The sequence below is a fragment of the Nipponia nippon genome, unplaced genomic scaffold (assembly GCF_047370975.1).
Source record: "Nipponia nippon isolate SJK-2023a ecotype South Korea unplaced genomic scaffold, ASM4737097v1 scaffold_8, whole genome shotgun sequence".
NCBI classification, from domain to species: domain Eukaryota; kingdom Metazoa; phylum Chordata; class Aves; order Pelecaniformes; family Threskiornithidae; genus Nipponia; species Nipponia nippon.
The window spans coordinates 21572242-21590457 of NW_028262402.1; the positions used below are offsets into that span (position 1 = coordinate 21572242).

The 18216-nt window shown below is 38.3% G+C and overlaps 1 protein-coding gene across 12 annotated transcripts in view; it reads left to right on the forward strand.

Annotated features, from left to right (window-relative positions):
• The window catches only part of HOOK3 (hook microtubule tethering protein 3), a 96169-nt gene that overhangs the window by 47222 nt on the left and 30731 nt on the right, over positions 1 to 18216 (forward strand). For all 12 annotated transcript variants that reach the window (XM_087742420.1, XM_087742419.1, XM_087742414.1 and 9 more), the window contains 8 exons: positions 2691 to 2753; positions 3712 to 3795; positions 5054 to 5217; positions 7346 to 7486; positions 9008 to 9209; positions 12337 to 12447; positions 15387 to 15474; positions 16055 to 16124. In XM_087742420.1, the coding sequence (XP_087598546.1) occupies positions 2691 to 2753; positions 3712 to 3795; positions 5054 to 5217; positions 7346 to 7486; positions 9008 to 9209; positions 12337 to 12447; positions 15387 to 15474; positions 16055 to 16124 (923 nt within the window). The remainder of the gene's footprint in view (positions 1 to 2690; positions 2754 to 3711; positions 3796 to 5053; positions 5218 to 7345; positions 7487 to 9007; positions 9210 to 12336; positions 12448 to 15386; positions 15475 to 16054; positions 16125 to 18216) is intronic.

Genomic DNA, 18216 nt, shown 5'->3' on the forward strand with positions numbered 1-18216 from the left:
ACAGTAAAGTGTTTGCTGTTAAGCAGGGAGAAACTGGGTAGAGGCAATCCAGAAGCAGAGCACAGTCAAGACATTTGCTTACATATACCATTGTTCTCTCCAATACGTGGGGAGATGTGTAGGGAAAAGATGGAGACAATCCTTCACCCTGATAACTCTCCCTTTTCACCCCACTTCTTAACTTTAGTTTATTGTTAACTGATGATCAGAAGTTGGATTCCTGTATTACTTGTGAGTAATTTGGCAGTCTCATTCCTGTTCCTTGTCTCGTTGTGCTACTGGACGTAGCACCATCCTCTAGATTTCTTCTGTAGCATCCCCACCATATGACAGGCCATAATATTGCAAGATGCTTCTTGTCACATTGAGTCAGTCATCTGCACATGGCTGTGGCTCTTGCCCTCAGTGCCTCATGCAAACTTCCCATGACATTCCTGATGCACCCCGTGGGGTTAAGTTCACAAATTCTGTGTAACATTCACGCTACATCCACACCATGTATCTCCACCGCCTAATCCTTCTTCAGCTAATGTCCTCTTTTCTGGACATTTCTGCTAGGGGTTCTCAAGGGTAGGAAGGTTTGGGAGAGATGGCAAAACCCATTGAAGAATGAAGGGATTATATTATTGACCTGGGGCCTGCTTCCTTTACGGTAATCCACAGAAGGCAGCAACACCACAGTGGCCTCTAGTGGGTTGTGCAGCCTCCTGTATTCCTCCTACAGTAAGTCTCGGGCAGGCCCACTGAGCTGGGTTTCTGAAGAGGAAGTTGTGCTAGGGCCAGAAAGGGGTGGTGACTGTCAGGGACGTATTGTTGTGCACCCATCCAGGCTGCATGCAGCCTGGGGCTGGGCAGTCAGAAAGTACTGGCTTAACGGATGGAACTTAGTGTCTGAAGTGTGTCTGTGACTAGTGTTGTGGGATATAGAATGTGGAGAAAAGTTCAGTATTTGGTTAATATGGATATTCCTATTAGTCATCTGGAAAAGCTAGTAGCTAGTGAACAGTAGCTAGTGAAATGGAGTAATGGAAATGTGTATAAACATCACAGAGCAAAGAGGGATTGAAAATTCATGTTTTGGATGACGAAGTGATAGTCAGCTTAGAAAACATGGCCCTAAATTAAATACAAGTTTGTAATGCCTCTATATATGGTAATGAAAAAGACATGTGACTTCATTTTTCAGGGGACAGCTCTGAGGATAGGAACTTTCTAATCACTGTTACAGAGAGTCTGGGCTTCATGGAATGGTTCTTGAGAGTAGTTTGTCATTGTAAAGACGTAGACAAAATGGAAGGAATTCACCAGTTAGCAACAAATGTCAAGGTCTGAGGAGGACTGTTGAGGACAGACATGAGTTTAAGCATGTTGTAGGCGGCTAAATCCCAATTAAGGAGACAGGGAAATGGAGAGAAACCTAAGTGTGTAAATATTAGAATGATGTAAACGTCAAAGAGATTTTCACTTGTACACAGTGGTATAAACAGAAAGGATGGAGAAGAAATGAAAGCTCTGTGCTGTGTATCCGAGGAACTTTGGCAACAAAATGTAATGCAAAAGCACTGATTTCTGGAGGGAATAAAGGAAGCCCTGTCTCTGGAGAGAGTAAGCAGGCTGGACAGGAGGACTTAGGAAAGAAATCTTGTCTTGATTTTGGTTAGGATAGGGCCTTTTTGATTGTAACTAACTTCCATGAATTGTGTCATTGGAGAATTTGTAAACCATTTTGTGTTTGGACAGGATGACAGATAATGCTGCCTTTTCAGTTAGTTACAACATATTTCTTATTTGGAAGACTGTTCCTTTTTGTGTCTTAGAACTTTCAGTAATAACTTTACCTCAGCATGTTTGCTGGAGGTGGGTGGGAGGAGGTCTTTGGGCTACAACTTCTGTTACAATTTGATTTAACTTTTAACTACCTGTGTTGCTGATTAGTGGGCTACTGAAAGAAAACTTACTTTCTTATCAGCTTTTTATCTTTTAGTAAGCACATCAGTCGATTTAGAGGGCTTGCTTTTTTTTTGTTTTGGTGGGGTTTCTTTGTTTGTTTTGTTTTTTTAAAGTCGTGGCTAAAAGCAATGTTTTCTAGACTACCAGCCATTCCTGCAATAGAATAGGTTAGTATACAAGGAATTGTAATACTCATTTCAGGAATACTCTCTATAGACTTTCTTTTTAAATTTGCAAATTATGGACAACTCCAGAGCAGGAATTTGATCACCTTTGTGTTGCACAATTGGCCGAGATAGATATGTCCCCAGCTTTAGTTAAATAAAGAAATAAATTTATTGTGAACTTCCAGGTGATCAAAAAATGAAAACCACTGGCAGAGAACAATTAAAGGCAGGTCTTGCATGGTATGTTGATAGCTACCATCATTCCAATGCCTCTTCAGTGAAATGCTTAGCAGTGTACTGTAGGTTTCATCATTGATAAAGAATATGCATTTTCAGAAGAAAAAGAGATTATGTAAGATTTCTTTTATAGTGTTTTAAATATTATAAATTCTGAAGATTTCTTTCTGTAATTGTTCCTGAATATGTCATATATAAAAATGAAGTTAAAAACTTCTGAATGAAGTCAGGTTGAAGCTCCCAAAAGTTAAAATCAGCTTGGTATTTCATTGAAGCTTAGCTTTTAATGTAAAAGTAAATCCTTGCTTTTTCTAATCCAGTGTAATCTAATTGCAGTTGATGAGTAAAGAGTCTCCAGTCTCTGTTGGAAATGATGCTTACGTTGACCTTGATCGGCAGGTATCTAAGACTAGATGTTTCTTTTCCTGCAATCATAGCACATCAGTGGCCAGTCATTTTGCTTTATTAAGAAGTCCGTCTTTTTTTTTCTTTAATTCCATCATGCTTTCTCTGCAAAAGTATGTAAATTCTGGCAGATGGAATTAATTTTTGTATGTCAACAGGCCCTTGAGAAATAAACATGAAAAAGTAAGATACAATGATGCTGTTTGAGAAAGCCCATCTAAAATTCATCATATATAATAATACATATCTATATCTCTATATGCATAATATGCATGCACCTGTTTTATCAGGCCAATTTTCTTGTAGCTATGTTTTTGTTATGTTAACTGCATTTGTGTGCAAACTTGCAAGATACATGTCTTTGAACGTAAAGCCTTTGAAGGGAAGTATCTGAATGTTTCTTACTGCTTACAAGATTCAGTGCCCTTTTTCAGAAGGGTAGACTTCTCCCTCACCATGTTGTATTCCTGATGTGCGCTAAGAGTAGCTTCCAGTGACTAGAGAGATTTTACCCTGATTGTCCATTCCCTGTATTCCACCTTCCAGTCCTTTCTGTAATTCATAAGTAGATTGAAAACTGAAATTATGCACTCTCTGCATCCGTAAAGAAAAGTGGTATTGACAGTTTTTCAGTGTATAGAGTTGATGAGTTCTTCAGACCCAAGTTCTTCAAGATTTTTTGACTCAGTTCATAGCATAGATGTGATAATTCTAATGTATTTTTGTAAGACCAAATATTACTTTTAAGTATGTTTACTTTTTACTGTCACACAAACTAAACAGTAATCATATCTGCTTCTTTGTTTCTTTATAAGAGTGGAATAGCTTAAGTTTTCAAAAAATTTAATATATTACCTAAATGTAAAAATAATTTTACAGTCATGTAGTTCAGAATATTTTTAGACACTTCACAGAGAGTGATGAAACTATAATTGTTTGTTGTTTATGGTAGCTGAAGAAAACTACAGAAGAATTAAATGAAGCACTAGCAACAAAAGAAGAAATTGCCCAGAGATGTCATGAGTTAGATATGCAGGTAGGTTTGCTATATTGTACATATTAATTTTGAAGTGGGAAAGAGATGTGTTAATTTTTAGGCAGCTGAAAACAAGAAGTATACTGTGGAAACATAGTTTTTTAAAAGGAGATGAAAATTGCACAGTAATTATTTTGCTTTATTTGTGGTAGCAGAGTGAATTTCATTGTTTTCTTACCTTGATGCAATGTTGCCAGTATTAAGATGATTCATACTAACAAAACTTTTTTTCATTCAGGTAGGAAGGGCTTGAGCTGTGTGGTTCAACTCTTGCACTAGAGAACTAATAGAGGTTATGCTGCTGTTAACAGTTTCAGTTAAGAGTTAAATCCCAATCAGAAGTTACGGTAGTCTATCAGCTGTGTATGGATTTAGACTAAGCCTTACTGTAAATCAAGAATACCTCATCCAGAAGACACGAGGAGTCTGAAGTGGAGCCGTGAAACGCATTGCCATTGCAACCCTACTTTGGAGTATAATTCAGACTTCTGCCAAGCAGCTCAGTAACTGTTAGAATTAATGGAGCTGATTTGTGTGTCATGGTTGATTTTGGTGTATTTGATGATTCAAGCTCTTATTGAAGCATTTCCTTCTGTTGAGATGTTCACATTCCTTCTCTTCCCCTTCTCCTGCATGCTAATTCTGTACTGTGGAATAACATATGAACCCATGCTTCAGCTGTTGTTTGACTTGCAGCACTTTGGGTTCTTTGCATTACTGCCTGTTTTGCACAGCATTGGTGGAAACTGAGTCATCTTTGGGACTGTGTTCCTGTTTCAGGTCTGCTTGTAATTGTCCACTGGATTAAAAAAAAATCTAGGAAGGCTACAGCCATCCCTTCAATATTCAGACTTCGATACTCTGTGTGATTGATAGGCATTGTTTCTTTTGGAAATCAGTTTTAAAAGCTTTATTGTGGAGGGCTAGTTCTATTTGTTTGTTGGGAAAGTATGCAGACTTTATTATAATGAATTTATTTTCTGTGATCACTAAGACTTTAGATGCTTGTGCGAAATACAGTTAAGAATAGTTATGTTTTCCGTGTGGTAAATCTGCCCCTAATGTTGCAATATGTTGGTTCTATCACATCGCAACTGAATACCTGTTAATGTTACAGTATATTCTTATGAAATATGATTATTGAAGCCCGCGTGTTTCCATTTGTGGCTTGTGTTGATACTTTATTACGCACATGAAGAAAATTGCTCTCTATAGCTGGATAGCTTAGTTATTTCAGTTTATGCTTTTATTACAACAGGTTGCAGCCCTCCAGGAGGAGAAGAGCAGCTTGCTTGCCGAGAACCAGATTTTGATGGAACGTTTAAATCAATCTGATTCTATTGAAGATCCCAACAGCCCTGCAGGTCGTAGGCACTTGCAGCTGCAGACACAACTAGAACAACTCCAAGAGGAAACATTCAGGTAGAAAAGCTACGCTTGGTTAGATTGATTGTAGCTGGTCTGGTTCTGCTGGCAATTACAAATTAGTATAATGGGTAGTATAACCACAGTAGTAAAGTTTCTACAGTGATGTATGTGTTATGATTTACCTCTTTACAGGCTCCAGCATACAAAAATGCGTCATTTCTTATTGCTGAAATGCTGTCTACATGTCACTCTCTACTCTGTGAAGTTATTTTGAATTGTTTGTGTGCAATCATTTCACCTGTGTTTTTCAAAATCAGAGAATGAAAAGTATCATGCTTTCCTCTATGTAAATTATTCTGATTGTATTTTTAAGGTGTAGGAATTCCTAGCTGATAGTTTGCTATGGGCAGTACTACAGGTGGTATTATTATACAGCAAAGTGTGTCCTTCTCTGAGTTCGAAAACAAATTGTTTCATATCTGAAAGATGGATATTATCTGCAAGTGAGCTCTGCTCTTCATTTGCATTTCCTCAACATGTGGAAATACAGTTCCTCTTCAAATATCCTTCGTGGTCCTTTTCACTGTTGCTTTCAGGCTGTGTAAGCCTATCCTGCTGAAGAAAGCTAGTCCACTTCATCATCTTTTCATTCTTGTTGCTGTACTTTCCCTATCCTTTGTGAGTGAAACTATGGTATTTCTTTACATTGCCAATTTTTCTCCTCTTCCTGTCCTCTTCTGGGTGTCCTTTTCTAATTCTCATGTCAGGTGCCATGTAACTTTCCTTTTTTTGCCTGTTTTGCCATTTTTCCACTTCTCTTGCTAAGCCTCTTTCCTGCATATTCAGACACACCTTCTCCCTTCAGTTTCTTGAAAATTATTCAATGTTTCTGTTTCACAGCAGCTAGTGCCTGATTTTCTTCTTTCTGTACGTTTACCATGTAAAGGAATAACGTAGTGATGTCTCTAATGTCCTCTTTTATCTCTCCTTATTCATCTCCATGCTGTGGAATGATTCCTACCTGAGTCTATTATCAACTGCTGTTTGAACAGGTTTTCTCCCCATATGCAATATCTGCACTGCCTGTTCCTCTAGTTTTAGGTTCTGAAGGTCTTTCGAAACCCTTTTCATGTGTGAGACTCATCTCCCAACCTCTGTTACCTCTTCCGCCTGCCTTTATAGCATGTGGTTTCTAATGGCAATTTGTGTGTTTTCCTTCTCCAGCTCTACCTGACCAAACAGGACAAATGTACAGCATAACTGATGCCCATTGTGGTACAAAAGTTTTTCTCCCCGTCTTGCCTCTTTATGTCCTTTGACAGTTCTGATCTGTCACCATCCAGACCTTTGTTGTACATGGTTTAGATGGCCGACTGACTATCTGGTCTCCATTCTTGCAGATTCTTTTTGAACTCCTTGAATTAATGGATAGAATACTTTTTTTTTGTTTTTCTTCCATGCCCATACCTCCTTTTCTGGCTTATTTTTATGGTAATTTCGGATCAAAGTCACAATAGGACTTCGTGTTCATTCGTTCAAAATACTTTGACAAATTTTCTCTTAGTTATTCTCTTTGTTTGCTGCCAGGTTAATGCAGCTTTGCCTCTGTATGCTGTATGTAAGTAGTTCACACCAGAAACTTTCGTCTGGATTCTTTACATACTAACTAGATAACTAAATGTATGACTTGATTCTTCAAAGGTACTAGGCAGGCACAGGTTCTTTATAAGTAAATAAATAAATAAAGCAAGCCACCTTGGTGAGAGTGCTACAGCATTTAGAACATCTGACAACCAGGTCAATATTGTTGAAGGTGTATAGGTGTTGAACAGCTGAACAAAATCTTAGGACAAAGATATCATGTTCAAACTCTGTATGCCTGAAGATGAAAAAAAGTGGAAATTTCTGCTTGAGCTTCCATTATGAAAAATGACTATGACAGGAAAAACTCAGGATTTGCCTTTCTGAGAATATACATTACCTTGTGATCTTCCAAATAGACTGATATCAAATTCGGAGCATCAAAAAAGTCAATTGCTTCTACATTTTTGAATAAGCACATTGGGCTGCTGTTCTCCTTCACTGTACCAGAAGGCCGTTTCCTGTGTTTTTAGAGAGGATGAGGAAAGGTAACTGTGGCTCAAGCTGAGAAATTATTTTCTGTTCTACTTCATTTCTACAGATTAGAAGCTGCCAAAGATGACTATCGAATACGCTGTGAAGAACTAGAAAGGGAAATTGCTGAATTGAGACAACAAACAGAAGAGCTTACTACGTTGGCAGAGGAGGCTCAGTCTTTGAAGGATGAGATAGATGTACTCAGGTAAACTCTGTTCCATTAACCCTTTTTTAACTATTAACTTTTAATCCATATAATTTGTATACTTAGTCTTCATTAGCTTTTGTTTAAATAATTTTAGTATTAAATACAAACACTTTCTCAATGTCATGGTTCTTTTGGATTCTCCAGTTAAGTACACAGACCACCACACGATTCTGCTTAAGTAAATTAGTTATTTATTATGTACCTATTCAATAACTGTTAGTAAACTTTGCAATCCTACACCATCTTATGGTCATAACAAGTCACTTACTGATCTTTTGAGTATTCTCTACTCACCTTCATCATGACTTGAGCATCTGTTCTCATCAGGAAACTAGACCCTTTCCTTTCTTGGCTTTGCATTATTTGGGCTTTGGGTGGCGCTTTTGGTTCATCATATAATGCTAACATGAACGTCTGTTACAGCTCTCTTTGCCACTGGATTTTAGCACCCAAAGATGTCATGATTTGATGATGCTAGGGGTTCATAGGGTGGGGCACCGCCTTTTACTATGGAACGTAATCCTTCAGTAGTGGCATCTTGCTGCCATGGGTTATTCAGTACAATTTTCCACTACCCACCCATATTACTCTTTCTAGCAAGGCATATTTTAATACTGCCTTTTCTAATTCAACAGCAGCTTTCTACCAAAGCTATCTGTCTTTACCTCCTCTGTCATTAATATAAGGAATAACCTCATCAGGCTGCACAATTCTATACTGTGTGGGCAGCATGGGTTCAAAGAGTAATTCCTTGCCCCACAGAGAGGATCTGCACTTCACTGAGGGTTAAGGAGATTTGGATTGCCTCAGTGTCTCATAAATTGACCATCAATTCAACAGGTGATTCTCCAGATTTCATAGGAAATTGAGTCTGTAAATCGGTTGATTCTAAAATGAAACTAGGGACAGTAATAGTAGTAGGGGTGTGGGTGGTTGGGGGTGAGGGCTATTGCTGTCCTGGCAGTGCACCAGGTGTATTGAAAAAAATTCTGGAATGTTATGGATGGAGCCTGGTGTTTCATTTTTTTAGAACGAATCAGGCTCCAAAGCTGTTATGGTACTTCTGTGTCACCAGGTATATGCTGCCCAGGAGATATGTCTTTATGATTTTATTCCTGTCTATCATTAAAACAAATTAAAGGGCAGAAAAAATTATTCTTTACCCTTGTAAAATGCAGGACTGAGGATTGATTTGGAATTGAAAGGAAATGGGTGGGAATGAAGGTGCTTTAACTATTATTTTAGGATTAGAAGCAGATAGGAAGGCTGTATTAGGAAGAGTGATAGTGTCTAAAAGTACCTCCATCAGCAGCTCTTTGAGCTGACAAATTGTTATGGGAGGGAGGCAGACAATTTAAAAGTGAAAACATTAGTAACAGGAGGATGTGATTGCTTTCTTGTTCTCCCCATGGTGTCTCAGAGTGTCTTCTGCATTAAGGCAAAATACTGAGGAAGCTTCAGGACATGTAATTTTGTTAGTTTTCAAAGTACAAATTTGATACAAATCTGTCCCCCCAGGCATTCTTCTGATAAAGTAGCCAAATTAGAAAGCCAAGTAGAGTCATACAAAAAGAAATTGGAAGACCTGGGTGATTTGCGACGGCAAGTGAAACTCTTAGAAGAGAAGAATACAATGTACATGCAAAATACCGTGAGCCTGGAAGAAGAACTGAGGAAGGCCAACGCAGCACGCAGTCAGCTGGAAACATACAAGAGACAGGTGAGAACAGACATCATCAATGCAACAGTTCTCTGTATTATACAACACTTTCTCTTCATAACATGGCTAATACCTCAAAGTAAAACAGAAATTATGAACAAACAGCTTCTAGTGTTCAGAAGACTTGCATGTTTTGCAAGTACTACGTTTGTCCTCCTTTTCTGCAATCCTTATCGTTATTTCAAGTTTACACTAGTTTGCCAATAAGCATTATTTCTTACTTTTAAAAAATGAACAGGTGCTAAGTTTTTTTTCTCAAATTATTCCTAATTAATATTCAGTACTGGGGCTTGAATTAGAGCCTCTTCTTTCAGAAAAAGTATCTACTTTTCGCTTACAAATTTCCAGCAGTGAGGAACGCACCACAGCTGAGGTAAGTTATTCCTGTGGTTAAGTAACCTCTTTTTTTTTTAAGGTTCTAGTTTGTCTGATACATCTGAATTTGTCCAGTTATGAAGGGAGAAGGACGCATATCATCCCTATTTTTTATATGCACACAGCAGAGCACAAAATGTGTCACCAGCACACTCTGGAGTGAAAGCTATCTGTTTATCCTCTTGCTTATCAAAGTGGCATGTGATCCTGTTTCTGTAAAGGTGGAATATGTGCTTAATCTTCTCTCTGCTTCTACACTACACTGACATGACATCATTCTGGGATTCTTGTTACAGGGCCAGACAGAGCGTGGTTCGTTAAAGTAGTAGTGCCTGCTCTGTATTTCTGCCTGCTCATAAGCTCGAATGGTCATGACACAGGGGTCCCTATATGTCAGCTTACAGCAGAATAAGACTACAGAAACAACCACAAACAACATTGCAAGCCCAGGAGCAATGTGTGTCCCTAAGACTTGATGGCTTTTTTGCCTGCACCTGGCCATCTTATTGCAGCCTCTACAGGCTAATTGTAAATACAGTCCAAATGATTCTACCAGAAAAAAAGAACTTGGACCAGAAAAGTGCTGAAATAACAAACAATCAAAGGGAAAAGTAATGTAGAAAGCAATGGCCTTTCGCACAAGTAGTATCATGTTTACTGGCAACAAATATTTCACTCCACTGAACAGCTGAGCACGTGATATAGGTGTGCAACCTCAACATCTGCATCTGATCATCCTTATTTCACCAACAATAAGGATTTTGGAAGGGGCAGTCCCATCATTTGTGCTGCAAAAGTACTCCTCCTTTGCTTAATCATTCCCTGTGTTTTATGGGTAGGATTTCATGTCTGAGGAGCTGTTGATTTGTACAAAACTGTTCTGCTGGCTGAGACCGGAATAAACCTCAAGTGTGTCATGACGGATGTGAGTTTTCTTCACCTAACTACAGTGCCTCAAAATGAACATACAGTGTGTTTGCCTTCAGTGTCTGTAAGGCTGGGCTCCTTTTGAGACCTGCCTGTAAATCATGACCAGTCACAAAATTAATTTTGGGCTGGGAGATATAATAGCATTTATTTATTTAAGAGAGTTTTTTTCACTTTTCTGAAAGCAAGCAGAAGCATTTGCTAAGAAACTTCTTATTGCAGCATGAAGAATTGAAATGTGAAGATTCCAGAATTATTTTTTGTAATTTTAATTCAGCCCCTTTGTGCATGTGCATTCTAATATATTTTTAACAGTATGTTTTGCTTTTCTTTGCTGCAAGGTTCCTGCTTTACTCATTCCACGTGTCAGAGAATGCTTAGTAAATGTGATGGTAGTTCATTTTTTTTTCCCTAATCTTCTGTGTTACCATATAGCTGCATATCTTTCTATACACTCCCAAGTCCTGATTCAAGGCAATTTATTTCCTGCTGTGTTTTTCTACATACCATTACCATAGCATGAGTGATTACAAACAGTAACACATTTGTTTCCATTTGAGGAGAAAATATACCTATTTTGCAAGTGGGGAAACAATGACAGGTGAAGGCCTGCATTTTTTATTTTTATACTTGCAGTTATGCTGATAGCCCCAGTGATGGATGTCACATCTGAGAAACGAAATATTTTCATATCTAACATTTTGATTTTTTTTTTAATCTGATAATCTCAGAAATGGCAGGCCTGTGCTTTTTTTGCAGCCTTTAATTTAAGAACAGCAGCAGCAAAATCGTTCTCTAAGATGTAAGGCCATGCAGATTTTTAGGCCTGGTAGTTATTTTGCTATAGCTATACACATTAAAAATAAAAGGTAATTAGAACCACTAGGCAGTCTTAATGTAGATATGGCTACTGCTTTGCTTCACAATTTAAATTAATCACTTTCTCTGCAATCTAAAAGCCATGGAAAAGCCTTCTTATGAATTGCTTCAGAAGAAGCTGTACATCTTTAGCTGAGTCTTCATTCAGCTTTTGTGTTTCCAGGTCAGTCTTTATTCAGCTTACTTGCTTCCGTGCTCTGCATTATGAGCTTTACTGATGTTCTAGGAATAAGCCTTTGCTGCTAAAGGCTGAGAGCTTTGAAAAGGCAAGACTTCACTGATTTGCCTCCCATTCACTGATCGTTTCTGCTCAACTTTCAGATTTCTGCTCATTTTATTTTAAAAGCTCTTTACTGATCTGTAGTTGAAAGTATACATGTGACTTTGTTAGCAATGTTCCCTTCTGGGCTAAAGAAAATTGTTTATGAGCCTGTGGCTGAATATTAGTGTATTAAAAATGATTAGGGAAATCTCAGGTTAAGGAACATTACCTGGCTGAATAAACTGGTGGCTGAATTCTGAGTGAGGCTTGTGAAATAGTTAACAAAAGGTGTAGATAATTTGCTTTCTTCAGAGGTTTTTTCTTTTTCCTAGGCTTCTCAGAATGCAGGAGGATTTTTCTACTTTTCCTAAGCTCTTTGATCCATAGAACTATATAGTTATTTTCTGTAAACCATGCTTGGGCTTGAATTCTTGTTTTTAGATGTAACGAAAATACTTCACAGTTTTTGCTTCTTTTGCTTGTGCTAAGACCTAATATTTGAATGCTGTTGGTTTTGCTGAAACACAGAACAACTGATGAAAGGAGTTTTTAGTATGTTCTATAGGTAACGATTTCACTTGTTTACAACATGACTCATGGTGCATGGTAATTGGCTACTTTGTCTTGTGTATTTTGTTTTCATATTAATATTTGCAGACAAATTATTGATTCTTGTTCTCACAGGCAGTTGAACTACAAAACAGGTTATCTGAAGAATCCAAGAAAGCTGATAAATTAGATTATGAATGCAAACGACTGAAAGAAAAAGTAGACAGCCTCCAAAAAGAAAAAGATGTAAGTGCCAAGGTGTTATTTTTTTGGTAGTAGCGATAGCAACTTTGTGTCCTTTATAACACAGAGATATGGTAATTATACTTAGCCATTTACAGCAAGCTTTTTAAATTAGGAAGTCTTTTTTTGCTTAACATTTTCTAATGTTTGTGTACAAGATCCTTTTTAAACCTAAGAACTGTACAGCATGGAATAAAGTGACTGTACAAAACCATATGCAAACCATTTTTAAGAGAAAAAGCCTTCATATTTGGGATCTGAAGCTGTTTCTTGATCATTTACCATGAAAAGTTTAATAAACACCCAGGGTAATGGTAATGTATTCTGAAAAACTATTTAAAGTAGGGTTTCTGCAGTGTCATCCTAGAACTAAACTCCTGTTGCATTTCTTCTAAAGCATTCTTTGAGGCACCATCAGCATGCATCTCTTTGTGGAGTCATGACTACTGCAGAAAGAGGCTTAGGAGTCATGTAGTGGGACATGTCCTTTGTGGCAATCTCGCCATTTATGACAGCTCCTTGTTGATCTATCTTGTACTGCCAACATGGAACACACAGGATGGATACCAGCCTGTTCCCTTCCTCTCTGTCATTTGCTGTTAGCTATTCTGCAATTAATTGCTTTGTCCTCTTTTGCCAAGACAGATCCTTTAGACTTCTCTTGCACACTATTGTTTCTCACCAGTTTATTTCAGCTTGTTTCTTAGGAATGTATACACAGGTGCCTCAAACTACCTCAAATCAAGGCCAGCACTTTCAGTTAGCAATTTCTTCAGCTTGTTTTAAGTATAAGTCCATCTATCCATCAGTTAGAATCTCTGTAGGTGTTTCCTGCAATAGCCATATTTCCTGTCCAGTTCTTTCCAAAATTTCCAGCCACTGCACTTGAATAGCATTTGAACTGAAACTTTTCAGCTATTTTCTGTTCATAGGTCTTTGATTTCCATATTTTATTAAATTTTCAAACTACTGTGGACAATTGTCCTTGATATCACATCTGCCCTTCAGTTCAGATTGGAATGCCCATAGTAACTGTATTCGTACTGTGCTTTGGCTTTCTTCCTGCTCTTTATTTAAAGCTTGTTTTTCCAGTTCTGTTATGTTTGACAATGGTAAGGTTGTGTCTGTGGCTTACCCATTGCTCAGTGGACCATTTCATCTTGCACAAAGGATCTGAATTTCAGGCCATTGTCATACAGTTTTCTGTTTTACTTCCTGGCACATAGTATTTTTGGGGGCGGATGTTGTTTTTCAATACATTCTTTTGAATGGATATGCACCCGTGAGAAGTAGATTACAGCTAAAGTCTCTCAACATTTGAATTAATGATTCACTACCTGTGTTACTTATTCTTTCTGTTCCCTGTTTTCACATACGTACCAGTAAGGTTGCCCACCACAGGTTGCAAGCTATGTAGTGGTACCTTGTCAGTTATATTTTGGAAACAGTTACTGAAATTGGTTTTGTCCTTGTCTTTATGTTCTGGCAAAGTGTGGTAGCGTGTTTGATATCTTCAGCTATGTAGCTTGGAATTTTACTTCTGTGGTGTGTTGTATGATAAGTACTAAGATAATTTGATGACTTGGCTTTGTCTGCAGTGTACAAATGAAGCCCTGGAGCTTTTTCTAGTCATTAAGGTATTCTGGCATTTGATTAATCAACTTGATGTTTTCTGACTGACGGTAGCAGACTGCAGAATCCTTGCTTTCAGCAGTTGAGTTTGAGCACTCCTCTGTGTGGCTTTTCTTCTGTGGTGTTTGTGGTAAAACCAGTTTTTTCACTTGTGGGGTTTGCGAAATTACTTTCAGTGCTAACAGAATGTACACTTTATTCAGATTGTTCTGACAGTTGCACCAGAGTTCATTCACCTTGCAGGATTCAGAAATACAACAGAAGCCTCTGTCACGCCTCACCAAAATGTTCTTTGCCAAAGTGATTCCAAGTCCCGGATCCATTTGGGCTGAAATATAAAATATATCTGAATCAATCTGTTAATAGGATGAATTGCAAGGAGCTGTCAGCCAACACAACTCCATATCTACACAGAGCTGAGGTCTGTCCTGGACCTTTTAGTAATACTGGACATGTCTGATTTTGGAGCAAGCTACAACTTGGATCTTTACGTAGTTGACCTCTTCTCCTTTCGTTTTTGAATCTTGGCAACCTTCTGGACAAAAACTTGATGCTACCTGTAGTTTCTCATTTTTTGCGAAAGGGGACTTGTGCCAAATTGGGAGAGTATTTGCTTGATGCTACTGAAGAGCTCATCTGTCTAGATCCCAAGGTGGTCCAGTCCCGTTCTTCAGTTCTCTTTGGATTGAGCCTCAAGCAACTAGTTTTCTTCCATAGCTAAGATGCTGGTGAATGGCAAGGCCAGTTGACACACAGGAGGAAGGGGATATGGAAATGCTGCTCACACTTTCACTGTTGAAAGACAAACAAAATGAAATTAATGCAGTTTGTTTGTTATGTTGACTGTGTACTCACCTGCTGTTTATTTCACTCCTGGCTAAACCTTGGTTTCTTGGTGAGGGAGAAGTCTACGGTCTCTTAATTCACTTTCCTTTCCCTTGGAATCAGCCCAATGAGGGGAACAGGAGGATGGCTGAGTGGTGCCAGTGGGCGCTGTTTACTGCCTGGTACCAGAACTTTGTGTCACTAATATCTTGATTTTGTAAGCTTATACCCTGATATTTTTACCCCCATAAGTGCAATACAGAGCAGCAACCCTTCTCAAAAAAACACTGTTCATGTGGAATGTATAATATTTATGTTTATTCTGTGGTGGAATAGACTGAGATGCCTTAATTTGAAAATCATCTCTAGAGTTGCATTAAATTCTTTTTAAAGTGTTGAAAGCTGTGCCTTTTGGTGGCTTGTGTGCTGTTAAAGATGGATTTGTAGTACCAAGACTGATATTCATTCTCTTTCCAATTATTCAGAGATTAAGAACAGAAAGGGATTCTTTGAAAGAAACTATAGAAGAGCTTAGATGTGTACAAGCTCAGGAGGGTCAACTCACCACTACAGGTAAAGGAAGAATAAAGAGATTAAATGCATCTTTTCTGAAGTTTACAGGACTTCTCTGGAGAGTATTGAATGCACTTCTGTTTAGCACAGAATAAATTTAAGCTCCTCTAAGATCAGCAGTGGAAAGCTGCTTCAGCTATTCATAACTTTGTAATATTTGAAAACATTATTTCAGTCAATCAGAAATTTTAGTCTCCTCCCCAGTGTGATATTTTCATAATGTATTTCTGATTTCTGTGTAGTTACATAATTTTCCTTAGAGAGATTGGTTTTTCATGTGTATATGATGTTTCATGTGTTGCAATTTATTTCTGTGTAATGTTGCACAGCTTTGTAGTTCTTAGATAAGCTAATGAGAAGAAAATATGCCACAAACATCATCAGAATGGATGAAGACAGAAATAATGACTATTCTCCAAATGAAATCATGCTTGTCTGTCTGTCTTGTTGTAGCCTAACTTTGTGTCATTTTTCCATTGTCTAGCATTACTCTAAAACTGTAAACTTCTAGAAAAATATTTACTTCTGGTCTTTAAAGTAACTGGTCTGTTTGCTAAATTTTTTACTTTTCCTAACCCAGGATTGATGTCTCTGGGAGCACAAGAGCCTTCAGACAGTTTAGCAGCAGAAATCGTTACTCCTGAAATAAAGTAAGCTAATGTGTGCTTTGTTTTACTAACCTTTACAATGTACCCATAGATGATTAGTTAGTTTTCAGTCTTAGAAAGTTTCTACAATTAATGTTTGTTCTTTTCTCTCCTTTTGGATTTCTGCACAACAGGAGCTGTTATGTTTAAGACAAAATTCAGTTAACCTCTCTTGACTTTGCATTGTGCTCCAAAAAAAAGGGAAAACAAAAACCCCTTTATCCTTACATTGTATCTCTTCTTTTCCTGCAGAGAGTTGATAGAACTGCAGCTTATATGTGTATTACAAAAATATTTGTAACAAGAACGTGTTGTTGTACAAAGAAAAAATGACTAAAATTGTGAAAGGAAGAGTAGATTATAAATTCCATTTTATACCATGGCAAATGCTTACAGTCTATTAAAAGGAAGAACAGCAGTGGCAGAGCTGAAAATCATTGTATCTCAAGATGTTGCAGGCTGCATTTAGCCTTGCCAGTAGGCTAAAAGTTTTTAAGAAAGTCATATTTCAGAAATCTGTTAGCTCTTCAGGAAATCTTTTCTTTTATCTCTATCAATACTAATACAGTATTTTAACAACTGGAAAGCTCAATATGGGTCAAAACATACTGTTCAGTAGTAAAATAATATCTTTCTAGAAAGCTGATAATAGAAACGATTTGTTTTTCTTCCAGGTGTGCTGCTGCACCTTGCTACAAGAGCAGTTCTTTTTAGTTTGTTCAGAAACACCAAAAGAGAATTTAACATTTTGAGGCAGCATTAGTGAAGTATGGAGTTACTGCATAAACCTTCCACATGATTGCGTGAGAGAGGACAGGACCCTAAATGCCATAAATACCCAGGCATAGCCTGTGGTTTCACTAACTCTTCATCTTTGGCTCTGAAGATGAATTCTGGATTTTATGCAAGCATATATCTATGCAGACTGTTTGCAACTACTAAACTTGGCCATGCCTACTTAATAGAGGTGGACAGTAGCAATGGCTGCTGTAGGACTGGAACTTCCTGATCTGGAGGTCTGCTGATGAAGGGGGAAGACTGCACAAGACAGCCTATCCATAGGAGTAGCTACTACTGCTCTCTTTTTCCCTCCATGGTGACAGAGCATGGGTCTGTGCTCAAGCACCTTTCTCCATCTCATAGAGAAGACCTGCAAAGCAAATGGGAGAGTTTCGTGAGGCAGATTCAGTCTGTGGCTTGTTAGTTGCACCTGAGGAAATCAACAAGTTAATTGACATGAGGATTTAGCAGGGCTCATTGAAAGAGCTTTAAACTAGATTTGAAGGGTGAAAGAGAGAAAACCAGGCTAACTGGAGATAAGCCTGGGACAGCATTCCAGTGTTCGAGGGACAGTGCACTATCAAGGTCCTTCAGTCTGCTCTACGATGAGCACATTTTCCTGTACTGATGCGTGCAGCACCTTAGCCAGCTCAGTGGAGGTAAGGGATGGAGATGCATGCAGCAGCAAAGATGTAAAGGTTGTTAATGTTTTAGAAACCACAGAAGCACCTGAGAACAGTCACATAGGAATTAGGGCTTCTCCCTAAAAAAAGCTAGCAGGATCAATAGCCCAACTGAAGTGCATCTACACCAATGCACGCAGCATGGGCAACAAACAGGAGTAGTTGGAAGCCATTGTGCAGCGGGAAAACTATGATATAGTTGCAATCACAGAACTACGGTGGCAAGACTCACACAACTGGAGTGCTGCAATGGATGGCTATAAACTCTTCAGAAGGGATAGGCAAGAAAGGAGAGGTGGTGGCGTAGCCCTGTATGTTAAGGTGTGTTTTGACTGTCTAGAGCTTGACAATGGTGATGAAAGGGTCAAATGTTTATGAGTAAGAATCAGGGGAAAGGCCAACAAAGCAGATATAGTTAGAGTCTGTTATAGACCACCCAACCAGGATGAAGAGGCAGACAAAATATTCTATAAGCAGCTGGGAGAAGTCTCCTGACTGCTAGCCCTTGTTCTCATGGGGGACTTCAACTTACCAGATGTCTGCTGGAAATACAATACAGCAGAGGGGAAACAGTCTAGGAAGTTCCTGGAGTGTGTGGAAGAGAACTTCCTGACACAGCTGGTGAGTGACCT